Source organism: Histomonas meleagridis (assembly GCF_020186115.1).
Source record: "Histomonas meleagridis strain 2922-C6/04-10x chromosome Unknown contig_9, whole genome shotgun sequence".
In the NCBI taxonomy this organism is placed as follows: domain Eukaryota; phylum Parabasalia; order Tritrichomonadida; family Dientamoebidae; genus Histomonas; species Histomonas meleagridis.
In genome coordinates, this window is record NW_027150923.1 from 1 (window position 1) to 15,262 (window position 15,262).

A 15,262-nucleotide genomic window follows, 5' to 3' on the forward strand; every position below is an offset into this window, starting at 1 on the left:
TAACAATTGCCAATTCAAACAATATCTTACTTTGAAAGGTAAAAAGTGTAAAATTATTCCGAGTTACATTGAAATTAGGTGGCTTTCTTTATATAATTCAATCAAACGTGCATGTCAACTTCGTAAGGAAATTAGCGAATTTTATTCAATTAAGGATAGGTCAATTGAATTATTAAAAATAAAAGATGATGATAAATCAAATGACAATGATTGAATATATTTAAATGCAATTTCGCCTTATATAACGAAAATTAGCAATATTACGAAAAAGCTTGAAAGTGATTCAAATGATAATTTTTTCTGTGCGCTAGATTTAGTAATGGAAATTTATCAAGAGATAACTCAGGAAATGCATATGAGTGGATTCATTCAACAATCCAACAATTTAGAAAATGGACTATTTACAAGGTTAATTAAATATGAAGAATTTCTTAATAACCTAACCATTGCAGCAATTCTTAACCCTTGTTTAGATGGCAAAAAGCTTTTGCCATATGAATTAAAAAAATATTATATTGAAGCTAAAAATTACTTGAAATCAAAAATTCCACATCAAACTAACCAAAATAACATAAACACCTCACCTAGATCTCGAAATGCAACACGAAATTCAAATGAATACAAGCTATTTAAAAAAGTTAGAATTCCAGATAATACAAATATTGTATCATTTTGGAAAGGAAGCTCAAAACAATTTCCAAATTCATTCAAAATTGCTGAAAAGTACTTTTGTTTTAAAGCAAGTTCAGCAAACATAGAGCGAGCATTTTCAATGGCAAGATATGCTTTACCAGACCAGTGCGGTGCATTGTCCAAAGAAAGTGCAACTGAAAGAGCTTTTCTCTATGTTAATGCTGATTTATTAAGCTAAATAAATAAATTCAATTAAAATATATTTCTATAAGTGTGTGTAGCTGTTATAAATGAATAATTTTTTAATATGATAATATAATTGCTGATTTTGATGATATTTTATGAAATAATATAATTTTTGATATTATTATAATGAGTTGAGACTGTCAATTAAATATTTTTTAATGAAAGATCTATTGTATTTTATTTTAATTTTATTCTTATTCTTATTCTTATTTTTATTCTGATTATAATTATTTTTTTTTTATATTTTTAAAATAAATCTTTTAATCATTTCAATTTACACAATAAATAGCGGTTAACGATCATCATATAAACGGTCTACTCCAAAAAATTTTGGGCAATCGCTTAATAACACGCGACTTTTTCTGAGGAAATTTGAATGCTTTATTCCCACTTTTGGGTACATCCATGAGAAAAGGAAAAATAACACGCCACTTTTTGTGTGATTTATTTTGGCATTAAAGCAAGTCATCTTGTAGCATTTTTAAATGAAAACATGGTGAAACATTCATTTGTGAACGCAACGGCGACTTTTTGAACTCATGTGTCACATTGAGTTTTTAAGAAAAACATCAACTTTTTGAAGTAAATAACCGATAAATTAACTCAATTTTATCATGTTTCATCCAAATCAGTGCAATGGAGACTCCTCCTGAGCTCATAGAAGCATTTACGCGTCTTAACAATGCATTCTTTGAAGATGTACATGCTCTTGTTCAACGGGTGCGCGAGATTTCTGATCAATATAAGTGCCGATATGTTCCCAGATCAACAGGTGAAGCAAGATCAATGCAACTTTTCTGCTGTAGACAGTATCGAACAATCTATTACTGCAATGCATGCCTTAGGATTCTTTACAACCCCGAAACACAATTAGCACAATTCAATTCTTGCGATTTAAACCACACACATGAAATTTCTGCATCATACAACGGAAAAGAAAGAAATCAACTAAGCGAAACACAAAAAACGAAAATCAGAGATTCAACATTACAAGGATTATCGGCTTATAACATTCGCATCAAACAAGGATTGGTTTGTTCGAAAGATGTATTATACAATACAAGAAGAGAGATCTTAAAAAACATTCGAGACCATGAAATGGATGAATTGCTTGATCAAATGAAAAATGGAAATAATTGGTCGAACAAAATAATAATAGATGAAAATAAGCGTTTTAATGGATGTCATGTATTTCACGAACCTATTATGTCTGAAAAATATGCTAATGATCTGTGCATTATTGACGATACAAGTTGTACAAATTACTATCACCTCCCTCTTTTATTAATGATTAGTGAAGATCAAAATGGTCGAAACCAAGTATTATCTTTTGCAATAATATGCTCACGAACAAAGAATGAATTTATAAATTATTTTGTAGAAATCAAACAAAAAATAGGTGATATCAGGCTCTTTATCTGCGATTGAAACAAAACACAGGTCAAAGCACTGAAATTTGTCTTTCCATTATGCAAAATTATATTTTGCAGTGTTCACATTTCTCGTAATCTTCGAAAAAAGGCAGGGCAAAAAATGTGTGATTTATTTCATAAGCTTCAAATCCAAGAAATTTCTGAAGAAGAATTTATCAATGCATGTAATAATTATGTAAATGAACATCCAAAAACAAAAGGATCGCGTTTGTTACGAAACTTATTAGAGGATCAGGATAAGTGGTACCAAGTATAATTTCAAAATATATACATTGCGATAATACAACATCAAATCGAGTTGAAGGTTTTTTTGGAAGTCTCAAGAATTTACTAGAACATAAAATTGTAACATTAGGAAATTTTGTATATGCAATTTATTTAAGAGGTGAAAGACTTAGAATATTATCTAAAAGTGATAAACCAACAATTATCCCACAAGAATTAATGAGCAAAGAAGATTCGAAAAAACTTGGTACATTTGCTTCAGCAATGATATTCTCTGAATATATGGACCTCAAACTAAATGGTGTATTGTCTATTCCATACTCTGAGACCTGCTGCAAAAATCATACATTATACAATCTCCCTTGCGAATCGATCTCTTGAAATTAGAAATATTCTAGACAAAGCCTTAAATGATTTATGCTCGCTTGAACATGAACAGGAGAAGATGGAGATATTCTTCCACCAGAACACATACAGATTTCTGGAGCGCCTACAAGATATCCAAGAAACAATGTGGATAAAGCAGGCGCTCCGAAGGTGAAGAAAAAATATCGTTGCAGTATATGTGGAGGTGATACTCATACTGCACCTAGATGTCCAAAAAATGTTTTAGCTACTTAATAAAAACTTAATTATATTAAACTCATAATATCAAAAATGTGAATATACAATTTAACAGTTCATGAGAAAAAAACATCATAAATCATGTGAGAATAAGCATATTCGAGAATCCTTTGTAAACTGTTGGAATTCCAAATTCTCCTTTTTAAAAAGTCGCCGTTGCGTTCACAAATGAATGTTTCACCATGTTTTCATTTAAAAATGCTACAAGATGACTTGCTTTAATGCCAAAATAAATCACACAAAAAGTGGCGTGTTATTTTTCCTTTTCTCATGGATGTACCCAAAAGTGGGAATAAAGCATTCAAATTTCCTCAGAAAAAGTCGCGTGTTATTAAGCGATTGCCCAAAAATTTTTTTATCTGAAATTATTGTGTCTTTTAAAATAGATTTTTAAATAGTATTCTGATAATATTTGAATCAACATATATACATGCAAAATAATTTAAATATATTTATAAATTACTTAAATGTATCGAAAAAAACGCATAAAACAGATATAAATGTCACTTTTTGTACTTTTTGAATTCGCACGTGTCATGTCACTTTTCATATGCGTCACTTTTTGTACTTGTACCTGTTTAAACGTTATGACAAAAAACGATTAAAAAGTACAAGTACCGTTTTCGGATACCCTACTTACAAGTAGAATATAAGGATGCGCTGAAGGAACCGCCCGCAATTGAAAGGAATTGAACATATCGGATTTTTCCGATAGGTTTTGTTTGATTTTTAATCGGCAAAGGGATTTAATGTAATATTAAATAAATGTATAACGAGGTTATTGATTATATAATAGGCAATTTTCGAAATATCAATTTATTTCGAAATCACGGTTTAATTTCGGTATAACTCCTTTATTTCGAAATAAGTTGAAATTACGAAAAACCGTTGTAATTTAGGAACGGTTTTCAATTTCGAAAAACCGTCAGAATTACGGAACGGTTTGTAAATTCGATACAAATTTTTGTTTCTAAATATTCCACTTTTTCTTTGATAATTTTAAATTCATAATTTGTAAAGTTAAGCTAGCTTGGAATAACTGCCCTTATTTCGAAATGACTATTTTTGAATTAAACCGTTCCGTAATTACAAACCGTTCCGTTTTATAGACGGTTTTTCGTAATTAAAAACCGTTCCTAAATTACAACGGTTTTTCGTAATTCGATTTTATTTCGAAATAAGGGCAGTTATTACGAAATCAAACTGTGATTTCGATATAAATTGATATTTCGAAATTCCCCTAATATCTTCATATAATCAAGATGTTTATAATAGAATAAACTGTAATTTAAATGGTGCATCAAATAGATATGCAAAAATGATTATAACTGGTTTAACTAGTAAGGGCTCAATAGTTGTTATTGGAAAAGGTGTTTACATAGAAATGAGGTGAGATATACTTTTAATTAAGAATATACAGATATGAATACTCAATAATATTATTCAATTCAATATTAACTAAGAGTAATGTAAGTTTAGATGTAGATTTTGCTGGAAGAATAATGTTTATTAGTGCTATTGAATTTACAATATAAAGTGCTTTATATATTGTATTGCAATTAACATGATTATTTGATCAAGAATTACCTTTATATTCATATATAATGGAGTTAACCATAAACATGAAATTATGGTTAAATGTATAGGTAATATGTTAACAACATCAATATTACATTTATTATCTTATATTGGTAAATCATCATCTAGAAATTTAAATGATAAAATGAATATATCTGTAATATATTTAAGCATAAACAACTACTTTTCCACTAACTTTCCAAGAGTTGTTAATAATGCTCATTTTAAGACAGAAGTTAATACTGTTGATTTATCACATTTAAATAAAATGTAAAAACTATCATAAAAATGATCCAAATTATCATAACTTAAAACGCACCCAATCTTTAAACAATCTTGAACTTTAATTAAATATCTTTTTACTTATTTAACAATTTACTTATTACATTAATTTTATTAAAGTGCTTTATCCAATACAATTTCTTCATCTACATTTTTCTTTTTCAAAACAAAGAAATAAACATAACCACCAATAGCAGCAGCTACTACAACCAACACCACAATTACAATTGCAGCAATTTCACCACCACTTAACCCCTTTTTGAATTTAAAGAAAGCAGCTCTATAACTCTTATTAGACTTTAAAGTAATTTTCTTATCATCTATTTCCACATCAACATCATCAGCCTTAAAAATACATTCTACATTTCCCTCAACCAACTCAAAACTAATTTCACCTTCATCACCAACTAAAGCCACCAAATAACAATCATCATCATCATTTTTACACCACATTGTTACATTAGCCTTAGTTTCTTTTATCATACCTTTTCTATTTGCATATAAAATAGCATTCTCAAAAACCTCATAAAAAATCGAATTCCATTTCTTATAAACAGGTCTTAATTTTTCCATATATTCATCATTATTCCAAAAATGAATTCCACTATTATCATGATAATAAGAAGGAATTATACCAAAAAGAGCAGAAAGTGAAAAATAACTTTCTGCAGCTTTACTTGCTCTTTCCATATCAACATTTTCTACATTTGACATTGGTCTTGAACCACATAAATATCTTCTAATATACCAATATTTCCATTCCCAAGTTGAAAGTATTACATTTCCATTATCTTTATTTGTAGCAATTTCGGAACCAAAAGTTTGCATATATTTAACAATTTGTGGAGAAATAATTCCGGAATTTGCCATATTATCTTTAAACCCTGCTTTTCGTACAGAATCATCAGTAAACATAATTGATGGAATAAAATTATTATTATCATCATCAACACATAAAAATGGATAAATATTATTAGAGGTATAATAATCAGTATTATAAAGGTTCCAACGATCTTCCCAAAGTGAATCGAAACCAATTCCAATAGAAAGGCCATTTTGAATTGCTTCAAATGCATCATGAAATTTATATTCAAACATTTCTTCAGAAAGATAACTTAATATAGCAAATGTAGTAGTACGATCTACAATACAATTAAAGTTCCCATCAGGTCCTCGTAAACCATATTTAACTACAAGTTCACATTCTTTTTTCCTTTTCTTTTCTGAATATGAACTTTCTTCAGTAACTGATGAATTTAAGGAACATTCTTTTAATCGATTTTCTAAAATTACTGGATCTTGGTCATATTGGATATCATTAAAAAAGGTATAAAGTTGTTCAACATAATAAAATTCTTTATAATTCCCTTTTTGTCCATGATTATTCCAATAATATTTGCCCATGAAATCAGTGGTTAACCCGGAATGATTATAACGTTCTTGAGTCATAAATGCAACCCATGTTCCAATCCCATATTTTTGTTCATAATAAATCTCTGGAAAAAGAGAATACCAATGATCTAATGCGGCGTAATAATTCGAAGATTTATGTTCAACGAGATAAATAGAAAGAGTAAAGGTTTGATGAGGTCTGATTTTCATTGTAAAGAATTCACCATTATTTCGCCATGGATGTGTAAATCGTTCATCATAAATATCAAAGCCAATGATATGAGTTCCATTGGCTATGATTGGTAATGGAGAATAAACATATTCGGTCATGATATCAATAGGAACAAAGGATGCGTTAAGAATCATGGTATTAAGTTCAATTGTTTGATTGATTGCATCAATTGTTGCAGTGAATTTTTGGACGTTATGATCTTTTGTTTTGGTGATTTCAAAAGAATGGGCTGGATAACTAAAGAAATAAATCTTTGGCGGTGAGAAAATAAAGGGTTTTGAAGGATGATTATTAATAAGATGAAGAGCTATGGTAGATGTAGAATTAAGAAGACGTTCAAGACGCATACGTTTGGTTTGACCAAGAGGGGAGGACGCGCGGTTGGATTGAACACGACCATTTGGAGTTTCTTGATTATATGTAATGAAACATTGTGCTTGTTCCATTTCAGATTGTTCGTATGGTGCAGGACACTGAACTTCGATATGGGTCCATAGTTTGTTTGCTGGTACTTGTACTAAATAGCGAAAATATAAGGGTGATATGTCCGCATTGGTTCCTGGTTGTACTGTGGCGGTTTTATTGTCTGCACTTCGTGAGGAATGAGATGGTGAACGAAAACTCCAAGCTTCATATCCAAAATCCTTATCATTAAGACACATGGAATAAGTTTCAATGTTATTATCAAATTGAGAAACATAATGCAGAGGTTCTACGAATGGATTCGCATTTTCTTCACAACGGATAAGTTGGAAAAGAAAAAAGAAGAGCATAATTCAAAGTGATACAAATATCTGTCAAATGATTGCACTTTTATTACAGAGACCACAACTTTATAAAGCCCACATGGATTGAAACAAGCTTTTTGAATTTTGATAAAAGGTATTCAATTTCGTTCCAACCGCCTGAATGACGATTGAATAGATTCTCAGACTTGTGATATAAAAAAATATGAAGTGCATTTTTTTTTATTGATGAATAATTATTGAGGTTTTGGTACCCTTTATTTTTTGTAATCTTTTAAGGAACTGAACAAAGCTGAGACGAAATAATGAGTTTTCATCGATTAATCGATTAATAATTATTCAAATAATATTTTCCCTTTTCAACGAAACCTTGGGTGTGGAAGCTGGCGCACAGTAAAGATTGCCGCCGCAGTGTGGGTACTCTTTAAATAATCTGGTTTGTAATATTGAAACAAAATTGAGATATGAGGACGGTGAGTGCGATTTTAATTCCTTTATAATGTTTTATGACCTACCTTGAAAAACAATTGTGAAGGTGCTTGTGTTGTTATATACTATGTTTTATGAAAAATATCCTTGAAATTTAGAGCTGTCATGATAATTTTCAATGATTATATTTTTTGACAACATTCAAATTCATTTCAATACTTTATTTTTTCATAAAATAAATTTTCTATCGTTGTTCCACCCTTTTTGGGTTGAACTTTAGCGCATTGAATAACCGTATATAGTCAAATGCTAGTACCAAAATGAGGAGGTTTGGAAAACGGTTCAAAAGAATAATCGGAAATGGTCAACGTGATATCGAGACGCTCAAATCCCAACTAGAACCAAAAAGACACTCATCCCGAAGAGCTACTGCAAAGTTAATGGAGTTCTTCAGCTTCAGCAATTCACTTCCAAGGACTAAATTCAAAACGCTAATCTTGGACGGACTCAACTTTCAAATGATTCCTTGAAAGCCCCGGGACAACGATGCGTTGGAATGATGCTATCCTTCCAGAGCGCGTTTATGGTCGGAAATATTATTAAACATAAATTTGTCGAATGTGGAGGGCAAATTGAAGTACTTGACCTAAAAAATTCGAACATTCCAGTGTAACCATTTTGCGAAGCCCATATGAGTGCTTTATCAAACAAAAGTATCAGAACAATAAATTTCACAACATCAACTTGATCACCTTCTATTGCTCCAGCAAGTGCAATTTAGAGAATATTGAAAAAGATTCATTAAAAATAAATATTTGACATTAATTCATGAAAATAAACATGACCTTTTAATTCCTTCTTTAAAATTATTCCAGATAAAATACTCTAACATCTTTATGCTCAATAATAAATTGAACAATTTCTGGGTTACCTGCTTATACTTTCAGGAAGAGATTTTAAATATTTCCCTTTTTTCCATGAAACTTTTAACCAAAAACTATTCCCAATTCTTGCATTCCATATATATATATGTAAGAATTTTGGTATGCTTAAATTTGAAAAAATGTAAATTAAGCAAGATATTTTTTATTTTTTTAAAAAACATAACAGTTTGATATTCAATTGTTTATTAAATGTTAAATGACCATTTATGGATTCAAAGACAACGGTTATGATCGTTCTTGGGCGTTTTTTGGGAATATGACACTTTTTTATCGGATAAATTCTAAAGCATGGGTTCAACTTAAAGTTGGCATTTTTTTTAATAATGACATTTTAGAAATTATTATGAAAAACTTTGTGATTGTTAAAACCGATGAAATTAGTAATTTATACTTTTTAACAGGAAACACCCCAAAAGAAGAGTTATTCAAAGCAAAAGAAATTTTTTTTAATGGAGATGATCAGATTAAATTTGAGAACTTATTTGCTTTTCTAAGAAAAATTCCGCAAGAACTTGATGTATTTATTCCAAGGTACCGAAATAATGATCTCCAAAAAAATTGTATTCATGCGATATATTACCAAACAAAAACAATTTTTAAAATTCAACTTTATAATTATAATATACTCAAAACTATATTTTCATTCAACTTGTCCATTTGTTTCTATAAGGAGAGAAAGAATCAGAGATTTTAAATTTAAAAATTCAATATTATTTTTGTATACACTACCATCTTTTTTGAAATTAAAAGAAGAAACAATAAATCTTTCAAGTAGTCATCCATATAAAAAAATTGACAAAGTTCTTGAACTACATTCAAATTCTCATTTTAATGATTTTATCAGGCCATTTATATATTCTCAGAGGACTTTATTAAATCACAAAGATCGAATTTCCATGTATACATACGGTCATGTCAAAAGAGTTTCTGATCAATGATCTTCCTAAACCAAACGAAATTGATACAAGTAACTCAATAACAACATAGCCAATGCAACCTGACTGGAAAATTCTTAAATATCGGAGATAAAATTTTGAATAGTATAGATATGGAGATCTTTGAATTCATAAAATCGTCAGACTCAGAAGATGAAATCCATTTTATATATAGGGTGGCAAGTGATGTACAATATCTTCATAGATTTAAAGAATCCATTACAGACCTTTTGATAAGAATTTCTATAAGATGGGGAGAAGAGATTTCTAATAATGCAAATCTTAAAAATGATATTAATTTCCGATCCCAATTTTTAAGTAAAATTTATCGAGATCTGCAATAAAATCTATTTCAGAAAAAAATAAATGGGTCATGAATTTAATTTATTTTGGTTCATTATAGAATATATTTATTATTTTTGCAGAATTTTTATTTTGAGACATCATCAATTATCAAAGTTCTTACAAAAGTGTTGAAGTATACAATAAAAATATTAAAGCATTGTAATTAATAATAAAATGATGAATGCTATATTCACATTGTATATAAAACTATCTCTTAAAAAAACTTTTTTTTCATCAAACCATTTCTTCAGACCAATGATTTAATATTTTTAAAAATTCATCATTTGATGAACGAATCAAAATATCAAAATTCATTAATACATGATCAAATACATATTTTTGATCAGAAGAATATTTATAATATTCAAAAAAAATTATGATATAATTCCAATGTTAATATTTTAGAATCTCCTGTTGGTAATAATAAAGCTGCTAATTCAAAAATGGAATCAATTTTAGAGACAAATAAATGTTATACTGATTCTAATAATAATAAACTATTTTTAAATTTATCAAAGTTTTTAAATAATGATCTTACACATTCTAATGGATATTCACTTCTAAAAATATGTAATAAATTTGGTAATTGTTGGAAATAACAGGATAAATCAATAAATAATGTAGATGAATAGGCTTATTAAATTGATTTTCTGATAACATATAAAGTGGTCTTTTTTCTAAATTTGTAGAAACATGACCATCTTCAATAGATTTTGAATTTCTTTTTGTGTAAAAGTTCTTGATAATTAAAAAAAATGATAATTGATAAACTGCTAATAAATATTTATAATAATCATTCGATTTTCCTAGAAAAAATTCAACCATGGTTAACTTTGGTAACCAAGGAGGGAATATATATATATATATATATATATATATATATATAAAAACATCAACTCGATATCATTGTACTTGTTGACAAAATATTTTTACTGAAAGAATTTTTGCCGAAAATAACGGTTTTCCATTCAAAATTTCTGCAAAAATCATCTCACAACCGACAGAACAAATATCAATTGAAAATGTATAAAACCGTCGCCAAAATGAAGTTCTGATGCTCGATAATAAAGTGATCCAACTTTTAAGGGATGTGCTTCTCCATTGCTTGCATTCATGCATGAACCAAAGTCACATATTAAGGATTTGTGATGATTGTTTTCTCATGCTGAAGTCCTTTTCAAATAATAAAATCAACCAATAGTTTTGAGTAGAAAATAATCGTTTCCCTTAGAAAAATTCAACATGAAATTCGGTTTCACCAGACTTTCATTTCTCTTTCATGAACTGAAGCACGCATATATACATTCAGATTTAGACAAAAATTTATTTTAAATAATTTTTAACTTCTCATCAATGCGTCAAGTAAAACTATGTTTGAATCATCACCAAGAAGTTAAATTTAATCTTTGTAACGATATTATCCTTTGGTATGCAGCTTTGTAGCAACCACAGCTTTCAGGTCTTAAAGTCAAATTGCTTAGGACTTCGGCTTTTTGTTAGTTCTGTCAATTAACCAATTAAAATGTCAATAATTATTAATTTTAACTTGTTGCTTCATCGAACTTGTTATATAGGAACTAAAAGAAGAAAAGAATTCACTTCTTTCAATACTATCAAAAATACAATTGCATGCCCATTTTTTGATAAAAAGATAAATATTTTTGAATATGTCATTGGCAAAATCAACAGTAATTTCTTCTTGAAGTTCTTCAGGACTTATTATTGTTGTTTCTTTGAACTCATCACTTAAATCATTGTTTTCTTCATCATCCTGATTAAAGCACTCAAGGATGGAAGAAATTCTTTCTTGTGTCAGGTTTTGAATATCTTCATCCAGTTCATCTTCATCTGGTTTCTTATTCACATAAAAATCTTTGATAACTACAATTTTATTTTCTGGTTCATTTCGGTTGATAAGTTTTTTTAGAAACGTTCGTGTCCTTCAGGAGTTAGTATGTATAATGTGTCCAAAATACCAGAGATTTCTTCGGATTCAATAATATATTTGGCTAATGCATTCCTGAACGTTTTGGTAAATTGATTAGTTTCTGATAGTTCTTCAAGAGCTAACAATGCATGCATTAAAATGGTATGCGCTCTTCCGATTGATGTTTGGGGATCTTTAAAAATATTGTTGAGTGCTTTAAATATTCTTAAAGATTGTTATAATTTTTTAATATCCATTGATATTTCTACATATTTTGAGAGAACATTTTTGCGTCTAATTATGAAATTGATGATATCATGTGATAAATTCATCTCGTGCTCAAATGTGATGGGCATATTGCACCAATATCCTGGATATGATTTAAGCACTCCTTTGATATGAAATGAATTTATACGATAATTTTATTTAAAGCAACATCTCTTTTGATTGCCATCTGTAATGTGTTTTGAATTTTATGGCATAGAAAAGGTATAATAATTATACATTTTAAACATTTTTTGCTTGCTCAGAAATAAAGGGAAATGATAAGCCATTGATTTTGATTCAAGAAGGAGTTCCAAAAAATTCTTCACGTGAGAGTTTACGTGCAAATTGGTGTTATTAATAATGTCAAAATTGCAATTGTGAATAAATTATTTTTGAACTTTCCTAGAGTAAATCCAATCTTCGGCATAATCTACATTGGAAACCTTCACTATTTCTTGTTAGGCATGGTGCATATTTTCTTCCTTTTTAACTATATCAGGCATAGTAATGGAAATCATTGACATCTTTAAATTCTCCTCTGAACTTTAAATTTCATCTGCTATTTCTTTCATTTTAACTATTTTAAAAGGTAATGAAGGAATTTGTAAAAGAGTTGTTAAAAAGAAATAAAGTGAAGTTCTTGCATCGACTGCTATATTCTTTTGATCTTCTTTCATTTCTTTATATATTTGTCTTAATGAAAGATCAATATTATAAAAATAATTCAAGAAATTATTTGTAAATAAACAAGTTATATCAAAAGGTAAACTTCTTACTAATAAAATAAAGGGATAAATAGTTTTTTACATTATCCTATGTCTAAAAAGGGGAAAAAATTATCATCCATAATTAAAAGAGACTAAAAAGCATATGCTATATTAATTTAAAAAACTTGTTTTCAGCCTATGATTATTAATGTATTTTGCGAATACTTGATGTTAGAATAAGCGTTTACTTGCTTAGGAGTATCAAAATTTAAAAAAAATAGAGGGTTATGTTAAAATTGCGAAAAATTCACAGGAAATTGCGGTTATTTGGCTAAAGGAAGTTCTTAATTATTCAAATCGAAAAACTCTCCAAATTGTGGGAATTTAAATCTATTTTTTTATTAGATTTCTCTCTATTTTATAATGAACAAATGAGTCTAATATGAATGAAATGTCTATTTACAATCTTTCGATATTTTTGTTTCTTTAATGAAATAAAAGATCAATATTGAATTAAGGGTGTAGTCCGACCAGATAATTAATGAGTATTAAATAGAAGTATCTCGATAATATTATCCTCATATTAAGATTTAATTGTTATTGTTATTTATGATATCCAATTATAAGAATATTTTCATCACATAATATTAGAAAATTAATATTAAAGATATTGAATGCAAGTAATATTTTTTACTTATTTTTACCAAAAAATGCTATGATTTGAATGACATCTGAATTCCTTTCAACCACTTTTTTCATATAAAATAAAAATATCCATATTTATATGAATATTCATGAAACATATATATAATATATTTTCATTATACTATATGTTTATTATTATATAATAACTATATCAATTTAAATCAAAGATATAATGATTTGTGACAACATGGTTTCACTTCACTTTTTTAGAATGCAAATATTTTAAATTTAAAGAAAGATAAATTTGGTCTGTTCTATAACCTTTTTGTATTTTAAGTATATACAATTATTTATGATTTATAACATAATTAGATTAGAATCCATGATGTTATTTCCACTTTTCGAAAAACAGATTTTTGATACCTGAAAATAACCGTAGATTTCACGGTTATTTCGACCATTTGAAATCCAATCGAAAAATATCCCAAGAAACGAATTGTCAAAAAGAAAGAAGACAAAAAGAAAGAAGAAATTAAGGAGAATCTAAAAAACTTCATGCCCATTTAAATGGACTAAAATTTGGATGAGAGAATAATAAAAAGAAGAGAAAACACTAAAAACGAGGGGAAAAAATACAAGCATGAACAAAATAGATACTGCCTTAACTAAGATTTCATTTGATGTTAAATACAATTTATATTTGAAGTTTGTACAACAGTAGATGATATGTGTTTAGGAGGCGAAGATTTTGGCATTCAAATGATAAGCTACAATACAGATCGAAAAGAAATATTTTACAATATGAATTTGCTAATGCACTTTCACAAGCAGATACAATTAATAAGGAAATTAATGATACTTTAGCTTGGATTGATTCTAATCAGAATGCAGATGTTGCTACTATTGAAGCTAAACAAAAAGAACTTGAAAATAAATTAATGTCAATTGTGCAAAATGCTTATCAACATGCTGCAGGTGGTGCAGGTCAATTTTTTTTTTGAAAATCATCAAATTTCCGGCTAATGATTTGCGCGATATTTCCAAGCTTATAAAGAACATCCATATACTCTTCGTTAACACTTAAAATGTTTCGTAATATGGTAATCGTTCTAATTGTATTATTGTATTCTAATTGCCCATAAGTTTTAACAAGTGGCTGCTGAAGTGATGAAAACAATTGTTCAATGTCAAACAAATATAATTGGCTTGGAATAAGTTCTTCGATTATATCTAATGACTTTTCGATCAGAATATAACTTGTGCAACCAATCAAACGTTTGCACATGTCTCTTAGAAATATATTGATTTTTGGCATATTTAATATGATCGCATTTTTGTTAACAAAAAAAGGATGTAATGTGGTAAGAATACTAAGTTGTATGTCGATATCTTCAATTTCAACATAATGCTTAAAGCAAATTTCAATAATATGTGAAATTGATTCATCATCAATTTCATCGATTTTGTATTTAATGTAATAATATAGAATGAGATGGATAAAATTCTCGAGTTTTAGGTCAGGTTTTGCATAATATGTTACTGATTCGTAATGAAATATTTGGAGTAAAAAATTGATTATTATAAATATGATCAAAAAATTTTGGGAATTTGTCAATTAAATTAATGATGATTGGAACAAAATTGGGCTGAAGTTCATCTTCAAAAGAAAAAA

The 15,262-nt window shown here is 28.2% G+C and overlaps 1 protein-coding gene across 1 annotated transcript; it reads right to left on the minus strand.

The window, feature by feature from the left end:
- Window positions 1-5,135: 5,135 nt before the first annotated feature.
- On the minus strand, window positions 5,136-7,418 carry GO595_009238 (uncharacterized protein; the record flags this gene model as incomplete). Its single annotated transcript, XM_067922902.1, has 1 exon — window positions 5,136-7,418. The coding sequence occupies one exon, from the start codon at window positions 7,416-7,418 to the stop codon at window positions 5,136-5,138; it is 2,283 nt and encodes a 760-aa protein (XP_067770240.1).
- Between the last annotated feature and the right edge of the window lie 7,844 nt (window positions 7,419-15,262).